The 15,988-nt window shown below is 40.6% G+C and overlaps 1 protein-coding gene across 1 annotated transcript in view; it reads right to left on the reverse strand.

Annotated features, from left to right (window-relative positions):
- The window catches only part of LOC132394768 (low-density lipoprotein receptor-related protein 1-like), a 1,611,265-nt gene extending 1,609,133 nt beyond the window's left edge, over positions 1-2,132 (reverse strand). The window contains exons 1-2 of the mRNA XM_059971176.1: positions 2,027-2,132; positions 1,674-1,796 (exon numbers count right to left, since the gene is read on the reverse strand). Coding sequence (XP_059827159.1) covers positions 1,674-1,796; positions 2,027-2,132 — 229 coding nt within the window. The remainder of the gene's footprint in view (positions 1-1,673; positions 1,797-2,026) is intronic.
- Between the last annotated feature and the right edge of the window lie 13,856 nt (positions 2,133-15,988).

Genomic DNA, 15,988 nt, shown 5'->3' on the forward strand with positions numbered 1-15,988 from the left:
ACAAGTATTCTCCAGTAGGACATTACTGGAAAATGATGAAGAATGGAAAGCCTAGGTGATTTTTCTCCCTCAGTAGATGTTAGTTAATACTTTCACAGAAAGGTTTTCTGGATGTCAGAGAACTTAACTGTGAATGTATTCACCCAGTTAGCCAAATGGAATCAGAAAAAAATGTAGCCATGTTGAAATCATAATAATGTCTTAACACTGTTTTGGTAATTTAGTAGTTTCTTCAGCAAGCTTTTCAGTTTTAACATGCCTATAATTTATCTTGCTGTGCATGTTCATTATCCATGGAACATGCATCCAATTTATTTAACAATTATATTTTGTTCAGAGCCAAAAAATGTACTTTATACAGGCAACAGGTTTTTTTTCCCCCTAAGTGATCAAACTATCTCCCAACAAGTTTTATTTCACTGGACAATAAAGTTCTTGCTTCCTGCATCTTTTTGGATGTGTCTTATGGATTTTGGGTGCTGATCTTGAAAATCACTGTGAAATTTCCCTATCAAGCACTACTTTGTTGAAATCACTCATATTTGTTACTTAATTCATCATTCAACTCAAGTAGCTGATGCCAAGATTACGGAAGACATTTTTGTTGTTCCACATATCAAACCGGTCGTCAATGACAGGCAATTCAAAGATATTCTACTGTGACTGGAGAAAATAACATGGAAGACTTTCAAGGATGTTGTTGAAAATTTTCTTGACAGCTACAGAGCAGCAAACTAGGTGCAGCTGGTTGGCAATATGCTTCAAGCTTACAAAACCACGAAGTGCAACATTTCACTAAAGATACATTTTCTGCATTCCCATCTAGACTTCTTCCCTGCAAATCTTGGCACTGTCAATGAGGAGCACGATGAAAGGTTTCACCAGGTCAGTACGGTAATGAAGAAACAGTATCAGGGCAACTGGAATCCATCTAGACTGTTGAACACTTAAATGAGAAGCTTCAAATACTGAGTATAAATGAAAATCAGCAACAAAATATTTTGAGCTTAGTTGAACTATTGCAAAGCATCAGCACCATTATGCAATTAAACACATTATATCCATGAAAGTTAATATTTTATTTCTCCAAATTCCTATGCAAATGTACTCTGAAGTTACGTTTCTGTTCAGCTCTAAATGTTTTATCATAAGCAAAGAAACTCTGAGGATGTAACACTTTCAAAAAACTTTGTTGTGCAGTGTAATTTGAAGTTAATTGGTTTACGTATTTCTAAATCCGCTACAATTAAATTTTATTAATCACATTAATTATGATAGTTTCTAATGTATGCATTCAGAAGCCACACTGTAAGTTAATTGGAGTACAAAATATCTAAAATCACCATTTACACAAAGACAAGTTAACCATTCTCAAATAGCAGAAAAGCAATGCATACTATATTCAGAGAATTAACAAGGATATAGTATTATAATACATGATAATTAATAAAGACAATTTATATAATTGCAAGCAGCTTTAATTTTAACAGAACTATGATCATATTTCTGTAGAGACTAAATTTCAGTGTTGAATGCTGATTTAATATTTATTCCTCATGAAAATATGCAACATTTTCAATACTGGATCACAGAAGAGACTGAAATAAGAATAACTTGTGTTAAGTGTCATTGAAGCTTGTAACCAGATTAATCAAGATTAAAGATTCACTTACACTGATCAAGTGACTCATCTGAGTCATCAGGACAGTCTGGTTCACCATCGCAGAGCCAGTTCAGTGAAATACAGGTCACATGGTCATGGCAGAGAAATTCAGCTGGTCCACATGTTTTATGGTCTGCAAATCAAAGGAGAGGAAATCTTTTAAAAACACAGGTAATCCAAGTAGGTTTGCAAGTGGTCCAAGCAGCTGTTTGCATGTCACTGTGGCTGTACCCTGATATAATGCTTCCACAGGTGAGTTTAGTTGACAGGCCTCATACCTCAGTGAGATTGGGACATGAACATCCTTGCTTGTGAAATCAGCTCTGGTGGACTGGGCAGATGGGATCAACAATGCTATCTAACAGCCATGAAGGCAGTTCTGCAATGCAGAAGTCATGACACGACGCAAGCCGTAGTCATGGTCATCCACTGCATCCAAGGAAGATCCCAGTTTGCTATGACTACTCATACCACTGGACCTGCACTTCCAAAGTGGAGGGAGTGGAATTGCCCCAGTGCTATAGCATTTCCACTTTAAAGACTCCCCCACGCAGGTCTCTTAGCATTGTTGGATATGACAGAACAGCAATCAATCCAAGTATTACTAAAGTCCTGGGATAAGACAAAAAAACAAATTTTTCCACTTATTTCATGCTCATTGTTTTGAACATACAATGACACAATTGTAAATTATTCAGTCTTTTGAGCCTAAAATGTATGGAATTAGTCATGAGTGCAGAAGCTTTGCAAAAATCTCAGCTATTTTCCCCTACTCAGTGCAGCAACTTGAACATAGTTGCATTAGATTAAGTTAATCAATCATTTGAAATTCATCTTTCATTTTTTCTACATTTAGGTTTATAAATTTGAATTAAAACAATGCAAATTATAAGCAATTTTGCAGTTGGATGAAAACAAAAAAAAAATAACAGAAATGTCAAGACAGTTTCTTACTCCACTAAAGCTGCCTCTCTAGCTGAGTATTTCAAGAATTTATTACTTTCATTTGCAATAACAGAGTTGGCTAATCAAAATCACCTAATTCCTTAATATATGGAAAAGGCTTTGAAAAAAGCTTTACAAGTAAACAATGTTCTGCTATTTTGTCCAGCATTAGGGCCCACACATTCCTTCATTTAATGTAATGAAACTTTCATGTGCATAAACAGAATGCCCATTGCTTTCCTCTTGCCTGCAAATTCTTTGCAGACAAGCCTATTTACTCTAGCATCAAAGCAAATCAAAACCTCCTTAAATACATGTGACAGCTCTTTTCAATTGAATTGGGAAGGACAGTGCGTTTTATTTTACTGGCCACAAGCTGGAGGAACTTTTGGTTACCATGTTACTGTGGGAGAAACTATACCTTGTTATAAAAACGTTTGAATTGAACTGTTTAAATAGGTCAGTGCAAAACAATTAAATCGCTTTCAAAAGTAACTATTTATTTAATGTGTTTGTTATTTTATGTTCTTTGCTATATTGTTGGTCAAAATGCCAGCAACAGAGCAAAAACTTGATTGCATTACAGAACTACAGAGATGTTCCCACAGTTGAAAGGGATAACTGAACCTATATAGACCATTAACTACATTGCAAAATTTATATCAGAATGCACAACAATAAGGCTAGAAATTATATAATGTGGTGCTAGATTTATGTTAAACTCAAAGCTACATGATATGATTTCTATGCAATGACATTTTCAAATTAAATACCGGGGTGATTGATACGTTTGTGGCCTAAGGTAGACGGAGTCAATTTTAGAAAACCTAGCACATTTATTTTTCAATATAGTCCCCTCCTACATTTTCACACAGTCCAGCGGTTGTGGAGCATACAGATCTTGGAGCTCCAGCAGGTATCCACGGCATGGGTGATTGATAAGTTTGTGGCCTAAGGTAGAAGGAGATGAGTTATACAGCTCTTGTTACATGCACATGCAGTTCAACTCTGATTATGCAGAAAGTTTGAATAACTTATCTCCTTTTACCTTAGGCCACAAACTTATCAATCACCCTGATGAGTTATTAACTTCACACTTTGTGCGAGTCGAGGAGGCCATGGATTGACATATCAGAATGTGAGTGGGAAGAAGAACTAAAATGGGTGGCCACTGGGAAATTTTGCCTTTTAAGGTCGAGGGACCGAGCTCTATCATTCAATTAAACTTTTTGCCGCAGCTTTATTTTCTTACATTCATACTAGCAAAGTCATAGTAAATTTATTAGCAAAGTGTGTATATATCACCATATACTGCCTTTCTTGCACACATTTACAGGGAAATAAAGAAATATTTATTGTTATGATCCCAGCCCCCTCCTTTGTGAGAATTGCAAGAGCACCCGTTGGGGGGGGGGGGGGGGGTCAGTAGACCCAGGAAGTGAGAGAGAGAGAGAGAGAGAGAGAAACGTGCCAAATTGCACGTCCCACCCGGGATACAGAATAAGACGACAGCGACTATTGTCTCATGGAGACCACATGAAAAGCCCTCGAGCAAGGTGGGCTGGTTGAGAGAGAGATTGCATCATCACCACCTGATTGACACCTGCGACCCCGTGAGGAAGTATAAAGGAGAGTCTCAGGGGGACAGCCCCCTCAGACGCACCAAGAAGACACAAGAGAGTGATCCCGCAGCAGCGGGAAGCCATTCTGAAGGAAGCCACGTGCGTTAGATTCCGGGATTGGAATTTGTGGCTGGATTCACAGAAAACCACTTTTAACTAACATCGGGGAGAGGAAACCAACGCTCCCCCGATTTCACGGAAGATTCATCAAGACTCGGCAAGTTTTTTCTCCTCTCCCCCAATCTCTCTCTCTCGGTCGCCCCACGTGAAACCCAGCGATGTTCAAAGGGCTGAGGCCTGCAGACTTTCTGAGTGACTTATATTTCCAACGGACAATCTATTAACCCCGATACACCAGCAGAGCTCACTTCTTAATGATGATTATTACTATACCCGCGCTTTAGATTGAGTGTTGACGATGTGCACTATCTGAATGTATGTATTAACCCCACTTTTGTGTCCCTTTATAAATAAAACGTTTGAAAATAGTGACATCAGACTTCAACGGACCTCTCTATCTTTGCTGGTAAGTTCTCCAGTTACAGGATTCATAACAGTTGGGGGCTCGTCCGGGATTTGACACCAAATTGGGAGGCCAGTGAATCGGGCTTGTAAATCAAAAGCTTGAATCTGGTTACGCAGGTAGCCAGACGGGAAACCAGCAAAGATGGACGTGGGTGAATTTATGGAAAACCCGACGGTGGGGTCACTAGAGGTGGCCACAAAATCAGACTTGTTAAATTTAGCGAAGGGGTTGAACCTCACAGAAGTGAGGTCGTCCATGAAAAAGCGGGAGGTACGAAGGGCCATAACTCAGTATTACGTTGAGAAGAATGTGTTTCAAGATGAGGTATTGGAAGATATCCCTGACAAACTACCATCAAGTGGGACGGTTCAGTTAGAGGAGGAGAAATTAAAGTTGGAACGTGAAATTAAGTTAAAGGAGCTGGAAGCGGCTGAGAGAGAGAGAGAGAGAGAGGGAAAGGCAAGAGAGAGAGAGGGAAAGGCAAGAGAAAGAGGGGGAAAGGCAAAGACAGCATGAAATTCACCTAAAGAAGCTAGAAGCAGAAGAGAAAGAGAAGTAACGGGCTGAGAAAGAGAAGGAACGGGCTGAGAAATAGAAGGAACGGGCTGAGAAATAGAAGGAACGGGCCGAGAAATAGAAAGAACGGGCCGAGAAAGAGAAACAGAGGCAACATGACTGGGAAATTGAGAAGATGAGGAACGAGCGAAGAGATCAAGGGTTAGACCAAGCAGAGCGGTTTAATGTTAGTAGGGAGTTGAGATTGGTGCCCCCGTTTGAGAAGACAGATGTCAATAGTTATTTCTTGCTTTTTGAAAAGGTGGCAGTAAATCAGAAGTGACCAAAAGAGCAGAGGGTGGCGTTGTTACAAAGTGTGTTAAAGTGGAAGGCCCAACGAGCATATGCGGCCTTGTCCCTGGAGGAGGGAGGAGTGGAGAATTATGATGAGGTAAAAAAGGTCATTCTCCAGACTTACGAATTGGTACCTGAGGCCTATAGACAAAAGTTTAGAAATTTAAGGAAATGGTGGAATCAAACGTATACCGAGCTAGCCCATGAGAAGGGGGTGCTCTTGGACCGGTGGTGCACTGCGGAAAGAGTGGGCGAGGATTATGGGCATCTCAGGGAGTTGTTTTTGATTGAGGAATTTAAAAGTTGTGTTCCGGAGGAGATCCGGGTGTATTTGAATGAGATGCCGGATAAGTCTATTTCAGAATTTACCAGGTTGGCGGACGAATATGCCCTAACCCACAAGACAAAGACTCCCTCAAATAAAGGTCCTCAGAGAGACCGTGGGAACGATTGAGAAAGTCCGACGAGTGAGGCAGAGGTCGCACCGGGAGCTAGCGGTAAGGTTGAGGGGAAAAGGCAAGACAGCCAGAGTGTTCCGGGTTTGACCTGTTTTAATTGTGGAAAGGAGGGGCACATTGCATCTCGATGCTTTGCTCCAAGGAAGGAGGTAGGAAGAGGGAAAGCCGCAGTCCCTATCACGTGTGCCGTGGTAATCAGCAAATTGACCAGAGACCCGAGGGTAGACAGAGTACGAGAAGGCTCTGGGAGTTGTCTGTCACACGGAACCGTGTCTGTGACGGAGGGAGACACACCAGTTCCCGTACGGATCTGGAGGGATACGGGCACTGAACTATCCCTGGTTAGCCGTAAGGTACTAGAATTTGGTCGGGAAACGGGCATGGTAAAGATGGAAGGAATAAATAAACGGATAGAAACGGTGCTCTTATATAAGGTCATTCTGGATTGTGAGCTGGTGTATGGATCAGTTGAAATAGGGGTGCCCTCAGAATTCCCGAGATCTGACGTGGACATCCAGCTGGGAAATGACTTAGCAGGGGGTAAGGTTTGGTCAGCCATGCTGCCGACCTGGCGACCGGTGAGTAGGGTGGCCCTGTCCCTAGCGCCCAAGGACCATCTCGCTGGCACGGTCACTCGCAGCCTGTCGAGAGAGAGAGCTGTGAACGAGAGCAGTTTAAATCTGGCCAGTTTTGATTTGGCCGAGACGTCTTTGCTGACCCTGTGCCATGTGGGTTTAGTGGGTGGTAAGACGAAGAGTAGTAAAGTGAAAGGGCATAAGGGAAAGGAGATAGATCTGCCTTTAGCGAAGAAAAAAATCCTAAAGGTAGGAAATAAAGATGAGAAACAGATAAAGCTGTTAAAAGGTCCAGAGTTGGACATGGATGATCTGTCTGGTTTGGCAGAATTGTTTGAAGAACTTGGGAGTTCTAAAGGTGTTCCCGATAATGAGAGAAGGGCAGTCCTAGATGGAAAGGATACCCTTGCCTCGAAGGGGTCTGCTGAAAGGGCCGAGGAAGTTGTTTCAGCTCGCAGAGTTGCGCCTTCACCGGGGTGGGAGCTGCCCAGAGAGTAACTGGGAAGATCGGGGTAAGTTAGAATTTGAAAAAGATACGGGTGTTGAAAGCCTGGAAGAGGCCAATGTCCCGTTTGAGTGTGTCCGAGATGGGGATGCACGAGGTGCTGAACCTGGTAACGGAGCACAGAAGAAGTCTGAGGTATCTGATTCAGTGGAACTGGGCGGCCGTCTTTATGAGTCAGATGGACTTGGTTCAGTGGGAAAGGGGTTAATCTTGGTAACCGGGGGAAGTGTGAGTTCCCCGGTGTTTGTACTCGAAGGTGGGTTCAAAGTTAATGCCGAATTTAAGAATGGGGGGATGAGGATTGTTAGCAAAGGAAACGGAAAGTCTGTAGTTTCCAAATCAAAGGAAGAAATCTTAAACCTGGCAGATCGCTCACAGAGTGAGCCGGGGAATAGCGGGGCCCCCCACTCTATTGTTATGCCAGGATGGGGTGTGAAAAGGCTGCCTTCGACAGGCTACTTGAGCGAAGAGTTCCAATCAAACACCAATAGCCTGAAGGGGACTGATAAAAGGTCCAGCCACCTGGGTGAAATCAAAGAATTGGGTGGAGATGGTCTATGTCTGATGCATGGTGTTGCTAAAGTAACCCCGATGAACGGGGTGGGTGGGAGTTCACCACGCAAAACTACTCAAGTTCCCCACGGGGGGGGGGGGGGGGCTCGCCGAAAAAGAGGCGATGGTTAATGGGGATGCCATTGTTAGGCAGCCAAGCAGGTTGAATGGGTTTGTGCCAAAGCCTGTGAATAATAAAGACAGCCCTTTGGAGACCTGCCGGTTAAGTTAAAAGACTGAAACGATTAGTATTCGTGTAAACTTTTGTAAATGCACCTAAGCTAAGGTCACACCTCCTTAGTTTTGTTGCTTAAGAAAAAAAATAAATAGGTGGTTATTGAATTGAAGTCTGATGTACGGTTCGCAATGTTAAGATATTAAAGAAAGGGACACTGTAATCGTTAACTATTTAGATACTGACTTGAATGTATAACGGTAGTACTCTGTGAAAAGAAAAACTTCTGTATTGTGTTAGATTCAAAACTCCTGTAAGACTGTGTACCAATCCGTTTTAACCGCTGGTAAAAACGTTTTAAGAGGGGAGGTGTTATGATCCCTGCCCCCTCCTTTGTGAGAATCGCAAGAGCACCCGTTGAGGGGGGGGGGGGGGGGGTCAGTAGATCCAGGGAGTGAGAGAGAGAGAGAAACGTGAAAAATTGCACGTCCCACCCGGGATACAGAATAAGACGACAGCGACTATTGTCTCATGGAGACCACGTGAAAAGCCCTCGGGCAAGGTGGGCTGGTTGAGAGAGAGATTGCATCATCCCAACCTGATTGACACCTGCGACCCCGTGAGGAAGTACAAAGGAGAGTCTCAGGGGGACAGCCCCCTCAGACGCACCCAGAAGACACGAGAGAGTGTTCCCACAGCAGCGGGAAGCCATTCTGAAGGAAGCCACGTGCGTTAGATTCCGGGATTGGAATTTGTGATTTGTGGCTGGAATCACAGAAAACCGCTTTTAACTAACATCGGGGAGAGGAAACCAACGCTCCCCCCCCCCCCCCGATTTCACGGAAGCCTCATCAAGACTCAGCAAGTTTTGTCTCTTCTCCCCCAATCTCTCTCTCGGTCGCCCCACGTGAAACCCAGCGATTTTCAAAGGTCTGAGGCCTGCAGACTTTCTGAGTGACTTATATTTCCAACGGACAATCTATTAACCCCTAGACATCAGCAGAGCTGATGATTATTAATATACCCGCGCTTTAGATTGAGTGTTGACGATGTGCACTATCTGAATGTTTGTATTAACCCTACTTTTGTGTCCCTTTATAAATAAAATGTTTGAAAATAGTGACATCAGACTTCAACGGACCTCTCTATCTTTGCTGGTAAGTTCTCCAGTTAAGGGATTCATAACACTATAAAATAACAAAGTCTGACAGACAACCAACATGTAGAAAAATTCAAATGTTCAAAACAAAATTTAAAAGTAATTACATTGAAAACATGAATTATAGAGTCCTTGAAAGTGAGTCTATAGGCTGTGAAATCATCCACACTGGTGTAGGAGTCTGATGGGTGTAGGGGAATAACTGCTCCTGAACCTGGTGGTGTGGGACCCACGGTTCATGTATCTCCTGCCCGATGGTGGTAGTGAGAAGATATCATGGCCTGCATGGTGGGGATCCTTGATGTTAAGTGTTACTTTCCCATGGCAGTGCTCCTTGTAAATGTCCTTAATGTATCAGCAACTGAACCTACAGATTACCCTTGTGTAAATAATCCTAAGGATTAACAGACCCACAGGTAGAGAAATGTCTTCCAGCCTCAGACCTGAATGAATAATCTCTTATTATCACACACCAGCCAGTGAAAACCTGCTTCCCAAGTCCTGTAAGAATAATTCAATGTTTTTCAGTAAGGACTCCTTCCATTCAGTTCAATGCAAGAGAGCTATGTCCATAGTGCTTAATGTCTCTTGATGGGATTTTTTTCTCTAACAAAGTAGATGATGCCACATTTTTCCACATAGTATTCCATTGGTCAGGTGTTTACCTATTCACTCAGACTGTTTGTATTCTTTCAGATGCTCTTATAAACTTCATGTTGTTTTCTGTCTAAAATCCATATTTGCAATATTTACAGGAATCCTGATTCTATTTGATTTTTTTATAGTATTGTACTGTCCATTTCTTGACTTGAGGAAGGTCTTCAGCTCAATAGCATCCCAGGTCATTTTATTCCAAAGTAATTTCTGGGGAAAATTCACAACCATATAATCTTCTATATGGCCTTCCATGTATTGGGTTTCCCTCCCTTAATAATTGCTTCCACTTCTTCCTTGATGGGTTATAATCTATTTGTGTCTTTTGCACTCTTGGAATAAACTACTTCTTTCAACTGAAAGCATTCATGCTTCTTTGAGTAGTCACCAAAATACTTGTAAAATTTGAAGATTTTCTTCAATACATCATTGTGAATCTACTAACATTCATCTTGCCCAATTATATGCTGAAAGATCTTCAATGAATATTTAATACTACAAGTTAGTTTTACACAGGAATGAAGTCTGTTATATATTATATTAATATACTAATATTTCCACATTTGAACATATTCATGTTACTGGTCTGTTCATCAGTAACTCAGAATTAGGTTGATTATTACTGATATTTGTCATGAAACTTGTTGATTTGCAGCAGCAGTGCCGTGCACCAACAAAAATTATGATAAATTACTAAATATGTACAGTAAATAGAAAAAAAGATAAAAAGCAAGGCATTTGTTCATGGACCAATAAGAAATTTGATAGCAGAAGGGAAGAAGCTGTCCTTAGAATGCTGAGTGTATGTCTTCAGGCTCCTGTATCTCCTCCTCAATAGTAATAACTTGAAGAAAGCATGTCACAAATTTGGGGGCATTCCTTCTAGAGGCATCTCCTCTTGAGGATGTCCGGGATGGCGGAGAGAATTTGGCAACATGCGTGTTGATTAGACATTTGCATTAATGAGCAGTTGTAAATGTATATCTAATGAAGTGGCCACTGAGTGTTTAATCTCACATTATGATCTATCTTAACACTTGGGTATCCTTGAAAATTTCCACATACTAAACTCTAGGTTATCCACGTGTGATTTTGAATGAGAATCAGAATCGGGTTTAATGTCACCGGCATGTGTCTTGAAATCTTTTGTTTTTGCAGTACTGTAGTACAGTGCAATATGTAGTAATAGAGAAAAAAATGTGAATATATTGTGTATGTATAAAATAGTTGCATTAAATAAATAGTGCAAAAATAGAGATAAAAATATAATGAGGTTGTGTTCGTGGGATCAATGTCCATTCAGATATCTGATGGCAGAGCAGAAGAAGATGTTTGTGAATCATTGAGTGTGTGCCTTCAGGCTTTTGTACCTCCTCCCTGATGGTTGTAATGAGAACAAGGCATGTTCTGGGTAAGGGGGGTTTTTCTTTGTAGCTGAAGCTTCCATCCTAAAATTCTCTTTCCACTCTTGCTTCACTTCATTACACATCAATGTTGATTGAAAATCAGAACCAGCCCAAAAATCGTTAACTATTTCCTGTCTATAGTAAAACGCTTCTAATCTATTATCTAACTGTTCAGAAATCCCAATGATTCAGAATCTGATTCATTGTTATTCCTACATACCTTTTAACCCAGCAAGGCCCTGGTTCCAGAGTCCCTTTAACACATCAGGGGCTGATTTCCATACTTCCTCTTCTCCCTACAAAATCACAAAGTTCTGTTTCCCCTTAAAACTCAACAGCTCCCCCTCTCCCCACATTCCCTTTAAATTTACTGGGTCCCCATTTCTCTCATTTCCTTCAAAGCTACTTCTGATTCCAAATTCCAGGTCTATAGCAATTCACAATTTATTTCTTGATAATCTACTATTATGGCAGAGAAGAAGGTCATGCAGACTACAGTGTCCAGGCCGGCATTTAGCCAAAACTCATTTTGTCATAGGGAGAATAGGCAGACACTACACATGCTGTACTGAATGTCAGGATAAGACCTGGGTCCATGGAGCTCTACGGTTGTGGAATTATATCATATTTTTCATTATTTTAGGATTTTGATATATGATACACGATTCTTGCACTTGATCACTGAATGGAATAATTTTTGCGTTCGATACACTAAAAATTTGCTTACATGATGTAGGTTTTACAATAACCAGAATAGCTTGTTTTTGTATGCTATTAAAGCATTATTTAGTGCAGCTGTATTTTCACCAATGTCATCAATTCTGAATTTCTGGAAAATGCTTTCATGTGCTTTATATATGAACTGAAAGACACATGCAGTTTGTCATTTGTGCTTTTGCTCACAATGCAATAAGCTTGAGTTTGAGCTGCCCTTTGCATCCTCTCCCACTGATGCAATTCCAGGCCAAAACTGCTGATGTTAGATTAGAATTCACAAATTCGCAAAGTCTGTTTGGTTCACTGGTCACATCTTTGATTTATTAAACAATTTATACCAACCTTTCCTTATCATCAGCACTTGAAATCATACAGTCATGGAGTAACATAATGCGGATCAAACCCATAGGCCCAACTCATCCATGCCAACCATGGTGCCCACAAAACTAGTCCCATTTGGCCCATAGCCCTCTAAAGTCCTCCTATCCACGTATTGATCTAAATATCTTTTATACTTTCCTCAACTGCTTCCTCTGGAAGCTCATTCCTTCTTTTCGTAACCCACTGCACGTAGAAGCTATTTTTCAGGTTCATTTAAATATTTTACCTCTCACCCTTAAGCCTATGCCCTCTAGATTTCAGATCCTCTTTTCCAGGGGGGAAAAGACTATATGCTTTCACTCTGTATATGCCGCTCATGATTTTATACACTAATTAAAATGGTCACCTCTCAATCTCTTTTGCTTCAAGAAATAAAGTCTTAGTCTATACAACCACCCCCTGTAACTGAGGTGCTTAAGACCAGATAGCGTGCTTGTAAATCTTCTCTTTACTCTTTCATGTTTAATAATGCCTTTCCTAAAACAGGGTGACCAAAATTTTACACAACGCTGCAGGAACGGTCTCATCATTGTCCTGTAGAAAATCACTGAAAAATACTGTGAGCATGGAAACACTGGAGACTGCAGATGCAAGAATCTGGAGCAAAAGCAATCTCTTGTGGCTACTCTAACAAACCAACAAAGCTTTGTGACTAGGTGTGGTGGGGGGGGGGGGGTGGTGAGGTGGTTAATCCTCATTGCTGCATCTTCCATAGAATCCAATAGTAATAATGTTGAAGAAATGTATTTGATCCTTTATTAAGAAACTAGCGAAATAAACATCCTTGAAACAATAAAAGCGCAGACATATATTAAAACTCTTCACTTCAATCATACCCCCACCCATGTGACTGACTACCATAATAAACATGCAACACAGAAGACAATGCAGATACAAAAATCAAATGTAGTACATGGCTCCTACACAGTCTGCTGGGGAAACCAAGCAGGTCAAGCAGCATCTTTGACAGGAAAAGAATTGTTAAAATTTGGGGTTGAAACCTTCAATTAAATCCTTGTGAGCTTCTAATGTAATCCTGCCAATGCCACATCAATATTCTGGGTTACCATAACCAGAAATGCAGTTGGTATTTTGACACTGGCACTTCAGCAAAATTCATTTGCTTGAATATGCTCAACATTTTTTTGTTGATATAGGGGATGTGGGAATTCCTGGCAAAGTCAACATTTATTGGCCATCACTAATTGTGTTTAAGTAGGTGGTGATGAATCATTATCTTGAATTTCTGAAATCGTCCAAGGAATGTACCTTACAATGTTCTTAGTAATAGAATTCCAGATTTACAACCAGCAATAACAAATCATATCCAGTTCAGGAAGGTGCATATCTGACAGGTGTGCAGATCAGTTAGTACTTTGTTACTAGAACAGTTTTGAGCTAGTGGGTTCAACCAGTGGACCTGGATCCTCTGTATATTGGGAAAAATGAAAATCAGATAAATTAAGAACTTCTTTTCTGTAGAGTGCAAATTTCTCTTTTATTTGTTCCATTATCTCCTGTAACCACTTTGCAAATACAAATTCTATGATCTAATGATACTGTTGGCTTTATATCTGAATCTTGCATTTAAGTTAACATAGCAGAGGAATCATATGATAGTTTAAAATATATACTCTCTAAGCTCAACCTACTGCACACTGCAACCAAAAATCTAGTCTGTGTATTTATTTACGAAATGCACTTCTTGTTTTAAGGAACATAGCCCCACGTTCGTTTGCTCTGCAATAGAAAGCCAGATAATGGTTGTAAATAATAACTTCCAATGTGATCTGGCAAGATTGTGCTCTTATTATGCATGGCTGAAACCTTTCAGCTTTGATTAGTTATCAACTGGATAAGTAGTTCATTTTGGAGCATGCCAGCTGCAAAGGCATTCTCCAAAATTGTATCCAAGCAGCTTCTACTGATGCACCTTACCATTCCTTTTAGAGTTTGCATTCATTTACAAATAGGGCATATTGGTAGTGTAGTTATTAGCACAACACCCTGTAGTAACCCAGGTTCTATCTCCGCTGCTCTCTGTAAGGAGTTTGGATCTTCTCCATTTACGAGTTTCCTCAGATGCTCTGTTCTCCTCCAACAGTCCAAAGACATTCTGGTTAATTGGTTCATAAACAAGAGAAAATCTGCAGATGCTGGAAATCTGACCAACACACATGTTTCAGGCCAAAATATTGACTAGTTTTTTTCCATAGGTGCTGCCTGGCCCACTGAGTTTTTCCAGCATTTCATGTGTGTTGCCTGGTAAATTGGTTAATTGGTCATTGTAAATTGTTCCATACTTAGGTTAGAGTTATATTGGGGGTTGCTAGGTGGTGAGGGTTGTGGGGCCTATTCTGTGCTGTATCCCAATAAAGAAATAAATGCAATCCATTTCTATCTTTACCGTTGACTGTGCTGCACTTTCAGTCATAATAAATCAAGCCATTTAGTTCTGGGAAACTTTCGGTCCACTCAGCATTCCAATTACTTTCACCTTATTGGAAAGACAAATAATCTTCTCCCTTTGAGGTATTCTCCATTACTCACAGAGACAGGGGCCTTGCTTTTAAATATTGGGATCAAGAACTTGACTCCTTTCTGTGCCATTTAAAATTTTATTCCCACACATCAGGCTATTAATGAGGTTCTCAGATATGACAGGTGGTGATCCAATTAACACTCGGAGGGCATAGAGTTATCCAGAGATCAATGAAATGCCGACACAAGCCTCTGCCAAGAAGTAGCAGTTTCTGCGTTTAACCTCTCTACATACAATGCTGAAATCTGGCTCATTTTAGCATTATAGGAGCAAGAGTTCTTGCAAAGACTCCATTGGAACATCACCAGTTGTAGTTCAGAGCTGCCTGTGCTGCCACAGTCATCACTGTAGCCAAAGGATTTCTCTCTGCACCTGGTGTCTGCTATGGACAATGCACAAGGCATGAAAAGCTGAAATAAACTTTTAACCAGTCCAAGCAAGATATACTCAGTGATGCAAGAGAGTCTGTGAGCTGATTTAAGTCAGAGTTTAAAACACTAAAACAATAAAATGTGACTTTACTACTACATGAATTGGTTATTTGTTACATTAACATATTAGTACTACTCAATAATAACTTGCACCCTCCTTTTCACACCGTTTCATGTTCAGGGTACTCTTTATTTTGAATCTTCCTTCCCCAACACTTTCAAAATATTCAATCTGATCTGCATCTAACCTCTTGGTCATCACTCAATTTAATCACTCCTGCATTCTATGGGTATAGTACTATGCAAAAGTCTTATATATAGCTAAAATGCCCAAGTCTTTTGTACAGTACTGTACCTACAGAATGAGAGTCTTTGTGGAGGAATCCCTAAAGATTAATTTGAAGTTTGAGTCAGTGACGATGAAGGCAGATGTGGTGTTAGCATTCACTTCAAGAGGAATAGAATATTGTTGAGGCTTTACAAAGCACAGGTGGGGCCTACCTTGGAGTATTGTCAGCAGTTTTGGGCCCCTTATTGTAGAACGGATGTGCTGACATTTGAAAAGGCTCAAAGGAGGTTCACAAAAAATGATTCCAGGATTGAAGGGCTTCTCATATGAGGAGTGTTTGATGGCTCAGGGCCTCTACTCACTAGAGTTCAGAAGAATGAGGGATGATCTCATTGAAAGCTATTGAATGTTGAAGTCCTCTATAGAGTGGAGGTAAAGAGAATGTTTCCTATGGATGGGGAGTCTACTTTCTTATAAGTTTAAGGAGATTAAACATATCATTGAAAACTCTGACAAATATCTGCAGAAATAGTGGAAAA

This window comes from Hypanus sabinus, chromosome 5 (assembly GCF_030144855.1).
Source record: "Hypanus sabinus isolate sHypSab1 chromosome 5, sHypSab1.hap1, whole genome shotgun sequence".
Taxonomy (NCBI): Eukaryota; Metazoa; Chordata; class Chondrichthyes; order Myliobatiformes; family Dasyatidae; genus Hypanus; species Hypanus sabinus.